The sequence below is a fragment of the Medicago sativa genome, chromosome 4 (assembly GCF_051527215.1).
Source record: "Medicago sativa cultivar Bolivia chromosome 4, Bolivia_mono, whole genome shotgun sequence".
In the NCBI taxonomy this organism is placed as follows: Eukaryota; Viridiplantae; Streptophyta; class Magnoliopsida; order Fabales; family Fabaceae; genus Medicago; species Medicago sativa.
This window is the reverse complement of record NC_140752.1, coordinates 50,368,892-50,381,022: the sequence shown is the minus strand read 5'-3', so window position 1 is coordinate 50,381,022 and position 12,131 is coordinate 50,368,892. Positions and strand designations below refer to the sequence as shown.

General features: G+C 39.7%; 1 protein-coding gene across 1 annotated transcript; it reads right to left on the bottom strand.

Moving 5' to 3' along the window:
• Nucleotides 1–1,403: 1,403 nt before the first annotated feature.
• Nucleotides 1,404–2,915, bottom strand: LOC146929614 (uncharacterized). The gene is made up of 2 exons (XM_085707369.1): nt 2,744–2,915; nt 1,404–2,635 (listed from the first exon to the last, which is right to left on the bottom strand). The coding sequence occupies exons 1-2, from the start codon at nt 2,913–2,915 to the stop codon at nt 1,404–1,406; spliced, it is 1,404 nt and encodes a 467-aa protein (XP_085563495.1).
• Nucleotides 2,916–12,131: the final 9,216 nt, after the last annotated feature.

Below are 12,131 nucleotides of genomic sequence, written 5' to 3'. Positions count from 1 at the left end.
GTTTTGAAAAATATAGGTTGAAAACCATCTGGACCCGGGGCTTTGTAAGAGTGCATTGAGAAAATAGCATCTTTTACCTCTTCCTTGCAGAAACAGTAAGAAATTCAAGGCATAAGATGTTCAAAAGCAAAAACTAAAACAACTAAAAACAATCAACAAAGATAAACACTAGGTTGTGCAACTAAGGTTTGGGTTGTTGTTGTTGTTGAATCATAGCCATCATTTTCTCCATTTGTTCAGCTTGCTTCTTCGCCAATTCTTCAAGAGCCAGTTGCCTCTGAAGAAGAGCATTTTCTCTTGCCTTGGATTCCTCCTGTTGCCTTGCCAGCTTCTGTTTCAGCTTCTTGAAGATCTTTTCTTCCCTTGAAATGTATTCAGATTCTGAGTAGAAGGGCACATTTGCCAGAAGCAGCATTGGAGTTTTAGCTTGCTCAGCTGATGTCAGATTCTCACAAAATCTTCTAACAGTAGCAGCTTTAATCTTGATGCACTTTCTGCTCACAGCTTCTATCAGATCAGAAGCTTTCTTCTTCAAATACGACCATTTTTCCTCATAAGCAATTGGCAAATCAATCATTGCTCTGAGATGAAGCAGATCTTGCATCTCTGAGTTGATCTTGAATAGCTCAGATTCAATGTAGTCAGATTCCAGGATGTCTTGGGGTGGTTGTTCAAGAATTTTTAGGTCTGAGGGTTGGTCAGAAGCAGGGTCAGACTCTAGAATGGTGATATGTTGATCAGGTTGGGTAGATGAGGATGGTTGGTTCGAGTTAATTTGGACGGTTGAAGTTGAAGCTTGGGGATTGACTAGATGATTAGTGTCAACATCCATTGAAGTGACTGTAGGGGGGTTGTTTGGGGATGTTGGTTTGATGACATCTGTAGGTTGGGGGTAATGTTTGCTCTGGTTGTGGGTCAATATGAGTGTTGGGTGATTGTTGTTGGGGTGATGAAGTCTTTTGTGGTTCAGGTGTATGTTGTTGGGGGCTTTCTGAAACAACTTTCTCAGAAGCAACTGCTTCAGAAGCTGTTTCAGAGGCTTTCTCTGAGTTTAGGTTAACTTCATCAGGGACAATCATGTGAAGAGGTTAGATGACATGTGGTTGAAGAGGGTGAGATAGTGGTAATCTTTCACAAATTTGGTTTCTTCTCTCAGACATTTCACCTATCTTTTGATAAATCAAATGACCAACAAGTTCATAAGAAGTTGTCTGAGAGGGTTTTTTGGTAAGGTTTGGGAAACGTTGTCCTAAAGGTATATTATCATCAGAATCAGAAGATGATGAGGATGAGGATGAGGAATCTGACGATACATTGACTACTTCTTCTGACTTAGCATCAGAATTGTTTTGAACAGATTTGCTTGCAGTCAGTAATAAGTTCTCTGCTTCTGAGGTCACCATCTATTGTAACTCAGCAGTGATTTTCAAACCTTTTTCAGCTTCTGCTTTCTTCCTCTCTAATTCCTTTGACACCAAGTTAGTAGTAGCATCAACATCTTCTACTTCCTTAATGACATAAGGAGATTCCTTGATCTTCCTTACTGCTGGCTTCCTCTTCTTCTTTGGAATTGTAGGTTGATCAGGAGCAATCAAAGAAGCAGCAACTTTTCCACTTCTGGTCTTTCTGTCCAGGACCACATCTGTATCTAGGTCCTCAAATTCTTCTATAATTGATGGCATTGAAGAACCACCAATTTTAAGCTTATCAGAAGCACCTTTTTCTTTCTTTGCCTTCTTTGCAGATTTTTCAGCTTCCAGATATTCTTCTTCTGTCAGCTTCCTCTTTGATTTCCAGCCTTTAGCAATTGGCAGAACACCACCATACATTTCTTCAGGTACATCCTCCAACCTGATGACCTTATTAGTAGTTTCATAGTGATCCTTGATGATATACATCTGCACATCAAGAGGATCCTTCTTGCAAATGGGTGGAAAATCCTTCATGAGATCAGACTTAGCACTGGATTCACTTAAGTTAGTAATGAGCTTGGTGACTTTGCTTATCAGCTTCATGTGCTTGAGGGTATGAGCATTAATGAACTTCCTAGTCTTAGTGTCAAGCTGCTGGTCTGAGAAGGCTTCTACACTACTGAGTCTGTCCAAAATCCCTCCTTGATAAAAAATTTCTGATAAGAGCCTTCCATAAGGTACCCAGCATCTCTTCTCCAACTGACTCTTTATCAGATTATCAATCAAATACTTGAAAATGTACTTGGGCACATTCACCTTTTCCTTCTTGATGAAGTGCTGAAGAAAGACTTTCTGCCCCAATGAAGGTTGATCACCTGCACCTTTTGGAAGCAGATTCTCATTCTGAATCTTCAGAAGCAGTTTCTTTTCTATGCTTAAGTCAGCATACTTTCCTGCCTTCTTGGAATTGTACAAGGCCATGTTTACTTTCTCTTTCCAGAAGCCTTCTCTAGCACTTGAAATGTATATCCCTGAATATTTGCCAGAAGCTTCTAATTGGAGTACAAATGCTATCTGCCATTCTGCAATGATTACAGGGATTCCACAGATGCTTGACCTGATTTCAGTGCCAGTAAATGGTTCAAGTCCCATTTCTTCTCTAGTCTTCCCTTTCAGACTAGGATTAAGTAGAACCTTCTCCTCCTCTTCAGCTTCTGAAGCAACTTTATCATACACCGACGCTCTTACCCAGAAGTGCCTAACCAAAGCTTCGTATGTTGGTCCATTCAACATTTAGAAGTATGGCATGAGATTTTGTTCTTCATAGAAACTTCTTATCCAGCATTCATGGAAAGCTAGAGATTCAAATTCCACAGGATTTTCTATTTGAACCTTTAAATCCCATTCTTCTAGTTCCATGGTTCTTCCTCTAATTTCATAGGCAGGGGCCTCTCGTGAAGTAGATTCTGGAATATCTTGTTGGTTCGAGCTTGAAGATGCCATTGATGATGATGATTTTGGGTTCTAGGGTTGAGATTGCGCTTACTTCGCAAGAATAGGTTTGAAAGAAGAGTGTTTGTTGTGAAGTGAGTAGTGTGTGAATTGACAAAGTGTTAAGAGTAAAACGTTTGCAATTCAAAAGAGACAAACAAACATAACATTAATGACATTGGGGGCGCTTGAAAGTTCTTTCAAAGCTATAAATCATCATTGCCCTTTTAAGTTACACACCAATAGAGATAAGCCACGTCAGAAGTTCTCAGAGTAACTGCCAAGTTAGTGGGCCAGTGTTACTACAAAAAGTAACTTCCAGCGTTTCCACTAACTCTACTATTCAGAAGCACAAAATCCAGCTTCTGGACTTCAGATGCTGACGTCATCGTCAGAAGCACATTTTCGTCAGAACCTCAATAAAGAGCTTTTGATGGACCATGGCTTCTGAACTGACTTCAGAACCTAAAATCCTATTCAGGAGCAAGCAAGCTTTTAATTAGACACAAAGTGCATGTTCAAATTTTTCTTTATAAAATCAAATCTTTCAACAGTTAAAGGCTTAGTAAATATATCAGCCCATTGATTCTCAGTATCAATGAATTGTATATCTAAAATTCCTTTTTGAACATAGTCTCTGATGAAATGGTGTTTGATTTCAATATGTTTAGCTCTTGAATGCAACATTGGATTTTTAGACAAACAAATAGCAGCAGTATTATCACAAAAAAATGGGAATACTGTTAGCAATAATCTAATAGTCTTCCAACTGATGTTTCATCCAAAATAGTTGTGTACAACAACTTGCAGCTGAAATGTATTCTGCTTCTGTTGTAGACATAACAATAGTTGTTTGTCTTTTGCTAGCCCAGGATATAAGATTATCACCTAGAAATTGACAATTGCCACTGGTTGACTTTCTTTCAATCCTATCACCAGCATAGTCAGCATCACAGAATCCAATTAGCTTATTGTTATACCCTAATTTTGGACCTAAAAATACTTGTTCAAAATTTTCTTTCATCTTTGATATATGTCTATTATTCTTGAACATTTCCCAATTTGTTATTGTTTACACTGACATTTCACTCTGCTTTATCTCTCAACTTAGTTTTACAAATCTTTTCAACTGTGTATTTGTCCATGTTTTCTTGCACCTCAAGTCATCCAAAAACATTTTTTTTCTTGTATTACAAGTCATTTGAACTGGTCTCTAGTCAATTACATATTCCTCTGCATCTTATTTCAATGTTATTTGCAAAACTCATGAAAAAGGGTATTTTAGTCATTTCCTGCATTCAAATTCATTTTAGTCCTTAAAAATTGTTTGAGTCTTTTCAAATGGGTTGAATAAGTCTTTATTTCAATTCCCTGTCAAAATTCATTTCAAAAATTGCATTTGAAGTCATTTCGAGTCAGTTTAGCCCCTATGGGCATTTTAGTCTTTTCATGTGTTAAAACCCTGTTTAATTTCTAAAATTTGTCTCTGAGTCTTTTAATTTGCTTGTACAAAGCTCTTGCTTTAATTCCATGTCAAAAACCATTTTAAAATTGCATTTGAGTCGTTTTGAGTCGTTTTAGTCCCCAGGGGGCATTTTGGTCATTTCACACGAAATTTTGGCAGAGAGAGGTTACTTTGAAGTACCTCATTTAAGTAGTTGGTTCGTTTTAGTCCGTTTTGTTATTTTTAATCGTTTCACTTTACGTTTCGTTCATTTTACCAATTTTATTCCAATTTTATTATTATTTTTTCATTTTTGGTCCTTTTATTTTCAGAAATTGCATTTAAGTCCTTTTGGTCTTAAATTTGTTTTTTTTGGTCTTTTTTTTATTTGCAGAATGGTCCCTATTAGTGTCAAGTCCTTTTTTAGTCCATTCGTCTCAATTGCAGATTGGTCCTTTAAATTCAAAGAATTGCAGGAAGGTCCCTTTTGTCCAAATCAGCAGTCTGCGCCACATGTCAGCAATCTATTGGTCCAGAGGCCACTTGGCAGCCTATAAAAGGCCACCTAAGCCCAGAACAGAAAGATCACCATTCATTCAGCGCCAACTAAACAAACACCAATTCCATTCTCTCTCCAGAATCAAAAAGATCAAACCATCAAGATTCATATGAACTTGATGAATTTCATCAAGAACACATGAATCTCAAACCCTAACAAACTCAAATTCGTCCCAAAAACAACACAAATTTCCAGAATTCACCAATATTCCTTATCAACATTCGTCATCACCAAGCCATAATCCAAAATTCCAGAGAAACAAACACAATCTGAGTTAGTTACGAATTGTAAGAAACCCTAATCCATTCAATTTTCCGTCAAAATCCATAAACCAAAACCCTAATTTCCAGAATCAAGAAGCAGCAATCAATTGCGACAAGTTTGAGTGTGGATTCTCAGAGATTCAACTGAATCATCATCATCGAATACCAACCACTGCAATTCAAGCTCAGATCGTACGATCACAGTGAGAAAGAGAAGAAGAAGGATCGAAGCGGTTTCGAATCAGAGAAGAAGAGTTTTCGATCACAGTGAGAAAGAGGAAGCAAAATCAGCATCAAAAGAGAAGTTTCACCAATTTATTTTCGGTGAAAAAGAGATTCGAAGCAACTCACCGGTTTGAAGAAGGTTCTAAGACCTCCAGCGAGCGTTCTTGTTCGTTTTCCTCCGATTAAAACCGAGGTGAGCTCTTTTTCTCTCTTCCTTTTCCTCGTTTTAAATTTAAAGTTTGCATCCGAAACAAAAATCGTAGATCTACTCCGATCCAAGCCTTTCCTCCAAAAAACAGTTTCAAAAGTGTAAAGAGGAGAGGAAGGCGAGTTCAAAGATGTAAGAATCTTGAAAAACCACGAAGGTACGGTGGCGCCACCGGCTAACCACCGTACCGGCACCGTTGAACTCGCCGGAACTCATGAGGAAGATGATCGGAGAAGACGACGGAAAGGAAGAGAGAAGTGAGAGCTTCTCTCACTAAAACAACATAAGAGAGAGAAACGAAAGGAAGGAATGGAGAAAAAAAACCGGAAGATTTGGTTATATAAGAGTGTGAACCGGACCGGTTCACACGAACCAGTCTGGTTCACCTCTAAACCGATCTTCCATCATTCCTGAACGTCTGATCTATCTCTTTGTGACGTGTATGGCATGGATTGCTTGTTATGGTGTGATTGATCTGCCTAGTGGTGCGCTGCGTGATCCTAGCCTTTGGATCTAGGGTTTTGAGGGAATTGGATCAATCCAACGCCTCTGAGGCATTTGGATGATCCAAATCCATCAGTAACCTTGGGCCTGGGCCTATCTTTGATGCTGATTTCGTTTTTACTGCTTCTTTTGCTATTTTCTATACTGTTTTTGCTAGATACACCACTGTTGTGTTAAATTTTCTTGAGAAAATTCCCAAACAAATTTTTATTGCTTTCCTTGATGATTTTTAATTGTTTCTTGATATTTCTTGCATGATAAGTACTGGAAAATATGTGGGAATATTTGTCTTTTGTTAATACATTTCTTTCAACTTTGTTGAAAAATTTGTTAAAAACTTGTAAAAAAAAAGTTGTGAATTCTCTTGCATATTTTGGATGATCAAGACTTGTTTCTTGTGACTATTTGCATGTTGAAAATTGGTAAAAATGCATGGAGAATTACTTGAGTCTTGTGTTTTTTTTTTTGTCAAATTTTGTGGAGCTTCTTGCATGTTTTGATTCCAATTCTTTCGCTCATAATAATTGTTGTTTGTTGAATAACTTTAAGGTTTTGTTTGTTGTTCAATTTAGAATATTTGGTGCTGTTGCGTGATATATGATGATTGGTTTCTTATATGGCAATTTACTTGAATTTTAATATGTGAATTAGTGCTAAATAGGCCTATAAATACACCATAAATCTTTGGTTTGTGATTGTCTTGTGATTCTCATGTTAGGGCTGAACCTAAAACTCTTTGAAAATTGTCATGATGTGAGGATTATAAGCCTTTTATTTGCCTTGGACTTATGGTATTCTGTTAGGTGTATTTTTGTTTCTTTTTGTTGTTAGTTTACCATTTCGTTATAGCATTTTACTTGCTTTTTCTTGATATTATCATATGCTACTAATCATTTTTGTTTCTTGTTTCATGAGCATACTCCATCATCTTCATCTCTCTTTCCCATCTCATTTCTCTTGCACTTATTTTGCTTTTAATTCATTCATGTGGAATTAAGTCCCCACAAGGAAGTAGTGTGTATGTAAGTGAAGGATGTAATAAGGACAATGGACTCTAATGATGTACACCGACACAAGCACCGACACATGCACACACATCACGTAGATATTTTTAGATGTATGGCTAGGATATGCATGTTTAGATGTATGTTTAGGATTGAATGTTAGATGAATGCTTAGGCTTTACACTTAGAAAAAATCATTTTTCAAACAAACATGAATAATATCACTCAAACCATTTTCTAAATAAACTTTGGGATCAAAATCCCATTGATTTTCCTTTTATTTTCTTAAACAAAAATCTTAACAAATTCTTAATCATACTTAGACTTTTTTGCAAAATAACTAATTCAACCTCACAATTTCACAATCTTATGCCCTTGAGGCCTCTCTCTCTCATTCTTCAAATTCCAATTTTCAAACTTAAAATCAACCAACAAAAACAAAAACATTTTTAGAAGAGAACTACGGTGGATTTGATCCCTTAAACGGGTACGTAGGCAAGGAATCAAAATTCCTTCAGTTCAAATAAAATAAAAATTCAAACACATTCTTCTCCCTCCAATTCTTCACTTAGTAAACTCTTAGGTGTAAATATCATTTTCCAAATAGCATTTAAAAATAAATCGCGCGCGTAGAAAGTAAAGACGATTCCTATAGGATACTATAGTCGTTATGGGTGCCTAACCCCTTCCCGTAGCGAAAACAACTCCCGGACCTCGATTCTCAAGGGTTTTGCTTACTTTTTCCCTTCCCAAGAAAAAATAAGATATCATCGGTTAAAAGGTTCAAACGTAATCAATGTTTGACACCCGAAAACCAAGATAAAACAGCTGGCGACTTCACTGGGGAGATTCAAGAGTTACGCCTAGTCTTTATTTCCACACTTGCGCTTTCGTTTTTACCTGCTTCTTTTACTTGTTTTCTTATGTGAATAAATGTTTAAATTCTTGCAAACGTGTGGGGTGAGAATATCAAAAGTCCTACACCCGGGCTGAGTGAACTTAGGATTTAGGAGGGATATAATCGACAATTCATTCCGGGGGTTGCCTCGTGTTTTGGATTATGCGATCAATCCCACATAGCTGAGGCATTTTGGGGGTGATGTTGTCGGCGCGTGTTGTCGCGTTTAGGCACTTTACTTCTAATTGTTCTATGAGGCTATGAACCGTAGATAACCGAACCCATCCATGGCCATTTTCTAGGATGTAGTGCGGAGGCTAAACCGAGTGTTATCTCGAGTTTTAGTCGTCACGCGATACTACACTCAAGTTAGACCTTCTTACGGATAATCATGGAGCGAGTGTTCGTCTCGTGACACCATGATATACGTCGGAGAGGTTGCAACTTGGGAACCTTTTTAGAACCCGGTTACTATCTCCTAAAGCCTTAGTTTCACCGGACACCGTGTCCACCCATGACTCCTTGACTTTGAATTTCAACCCACCATGTTTTCTCCGTACTTGAACCTAATCATGCATACATGCATACATGCATAAACTTTTTTCCCATGCATTGTTATCGAAGGGCTTAGACAAATTGAATTTGTAAACATTGTAGGAATGGGGAAGACTAAGTCCTACAAGTTCAAGGAAGTGGATTTGGCTAGTTTGAGAGATTTGGCACTCAAGATCAAGGATCCGATTGGTTTCCAACACCGTTATGGGAACTTACTTACCATTCTCCGGACTAATGTGGATGAGAAGCTTGTGCACACTCTAGTGCAATTCTATGATCGGGAGTATCGGTGTTTCACCTTTCCTGACTTTCAGTTGATACCTACCCTAGAGGCTTATTCTTCCTTGACCGGCTTACCCATAGTCAAAGATACACCTTTTGCGGGACTTGAGAATGCTCCTACCCCATTGACTATTGCTAAGGACCTCCATCTCAAGACCACCGATGTCTCCAAGAATCTTGTCACTAAGGCTCACATCCGAGGGGTCACTTCGAAGTATCTACTTGAGAAAGCTAACCTCAAAACCACTTGTCAAGACACTCTTGAAGCTATTCTCGCACTCCTCATCTATGGGCTTATTCTCTTTCCAAATCTTGATGACTTCGTGGACGTGAATGCTATTATGGTCTTTCACTCCAAGAATCCGGTTCCTACTTTGCTAGCGGACACATACCATGCTATTCACGATCGATCCGGCAAGGGTCGTGGGTACATTCTTTGTTGTGTGCCTCTCCTCTATAGGTGGTTTATTTCGCACCTTCCGAAGTCCTTCCATGATAATCCAGAGAATTGGTCTATTTCACAGAGGATCATGGCTCTCACTCCTAATGAAGTGGTTTGGCTCACTCCAGCTTCTAGAGTCAAGGAAATCATCTTCGGTGGTGGGAAGTTTCTTAATGTACCTCTTCTTGGTACCCGGGGTGGAATCAACTATAACCCGGAGCTCGCCTTGCGACAATTTGGTTTCCCGATGAAAAAGAAGCCCATCAATCTTGCTACATCTCCTTACTTCTTCCACTAATCCAATGCACCCACAGGAATAAGAGAAGATTTCATGAAATCTTGGTCCAAACTTCGGAAGAAAGAGGTGAAGCATATGGGTGTAAGGTCCGGTGTTGCTCATGAGGCCTATACACAGTGGGTGATAAACCGAGCTGAGGAGATTGGCATGCCTTACCCCCTCCATGAGATATGTGTCTGCGTCTATTCCAACCATGCCTTTGCCTCTACTCCCACCTACTCAGGAGATGTATCAGGAGCATTTAGCTATGGAGAGTCGGGAGAAGCGTCAGTGGAGGACTAGATACTATGAGGCTGAGAACTTGATCATAACTTTGGATGGAAAAGATGAACAGAAGACTCATGAGGTGATGACGCTGAAGAAAGAGTTGGCTAAAGCTAGGAAGGAAATTGAAGAAAAGGATAGGTTGCTTATAAGAGACTCCAAGAGGGCTAGGGGGCCCGTAACTTCTATGCCCGATACTGCAGCTATGAGTCTGAGTCTGAGGATGATGCTTCCACTTCCTATGCTTGAGGATTTCTGTTTCCTATTTCCAGTTGTTTATGTTGTTTTACATTTCAAAGTCTATCCCTTGGCTTAGTATTTCAAAGGGAATCATCTTGTGAGACTCTGTGATGCCTAATTGTTTTGTCTGGTTTTAATGTTTCAACTGTTTAGTAATGTTTACAAATTTCTAATTTGTCTAAAACCCTTCGATGACATAAAAAGAGTCCTTTTGCATATGCATTAACACATGTCATGCATCATATGCATTTATTGGTCACAAAAGACTTCTCCCGTGCTCATTGCCTCCTGGTTCTTCTGCCCTAGTTTGAAAAGTGGCTCATGCTCGTAAGGTTTACCAACCAGATAGAGTTCATCAAACAAGATTTTACAAGAGAAGAATCATGGCTAACTTTGAAGAAGAAAATGCTCAGCTCCGTGCCGAATTGGCTGCTATGAAAGAAGACTTGGCTAAGGCTCATGACGCTATGTCCACTATGATGGCTGCACAAGAACAACCAGCCACATCTGTTCTGGTTTCTACTGAAGTGATTCCATCTATCCCATTGTCTACAGTGATGTCTGATGCTCGGTTTGTTATGCCCAATGGACGCCGTTATGGACTCTCAGCTTTCTATGCTCCTAATACTGCGGCTGGTATTTCTGGTATTGGCAATCAAGGACAGATTCCCGTATCCACCTCTATGCCTCAAGTGACTATTGTTGTCACCGATCCTATTGTCCACACTGTGCAACAGGTGATTGATGTCGACATTCCGCGTGGACAAGACCCTGTAATGGAGGCTATGAGACAACAGTTAAGAGAGTTAGCTGGAGAACTCCGTGAGGTCAAAGCTAGCCGTGGGAACGGTGTTTCTGCTAAGGCTCGTGATCTATGCCTGGTGTCCCGATTTGAGGTTCCTAAGAAGTTCAAAGTGCCAGATTTTGACAAATACAATGGAACTTCTTGTCCACATAGCCATGTCATTCGGTACGTCCGAAAGATGGCCAACTACGCAGATAATGATGCGCTGATGATCCACTGCTTCCAGGATAACTTGATGGAAGATACGGCAGACTGGTACACTGGTTTAAGCAAGGATAATATCCATACTTTTGAAGAAACTCGCTGCTGCTTTTGAAAGTCATTATGAGTTCAATACCCGCTTGAAGCCAAATAGGGACTCTCTTAAGTCCTTGTCTCAGAAGTCAGATGAAACCTTCCGTGAATATGCTCAGAGGTGGAGAGGGGCAGCTGCCCGTGTTTCTCCTCGGCTTGACGAGGAAGAATTAACACAGACATTCTTGAAAACTCTGAAGAAGGAATATAGGGAAAGAATGATAGTCTCTGCTCCAAACAATTTCTCCGACATGGTTACTATGGGAACTCGTCTAGAGGAGGCTGTCAGAGAGGGTATCATTGTTCTTGAAAAGGGTGAGTCTTCAGCTAGCGCACCTAAGAAGTATGGTAATGGCCACCATAAGAAGAAAGATTCCGAAGTAGGGATGGTATCCGGTAACCCGTCTACAACTGCTACTCACTTACCTCTACCCTACCAATACATGCAATACTCTCAACATCCTTTCTTCCCGCCATTCCACCAGCAATATCCTCTGCCACCGGGTCAACCACCAGTGCCCGTTAATGCCATTGCACAACAAGTACAACAGCAGCCTCCCACTCAACAGCAGCAGCAACAACAGGGTCCTCGACCCAAGACTTATTTTCCACCAATACCAATGTGGTATGCTGATCTACTCCCAACTCTACTTGCTAAGGGCCACTGCGTCACTAGACCAGGCAAGCCTCCGCCTACACCGTTGCCTCCCAGGTTCCGACAGGATCTTACATGTGAATTCCACCAAGGTGCTCAGGGCCACGATGTTGAGGGTCGCTATGCTCTGAAGTATATTGTAAAGGACCTGATGGACAGAGGACGATTGACTTTTGAAAATAGTGTTCCTCATGTTCTTGACAATCCACTTCCAAATCATGCTGCTGTTAATATGATTGAGGCTTTCGAAGGAGTTCGTGTTCCGCGAGAGGCTCCCACTTTAGATGT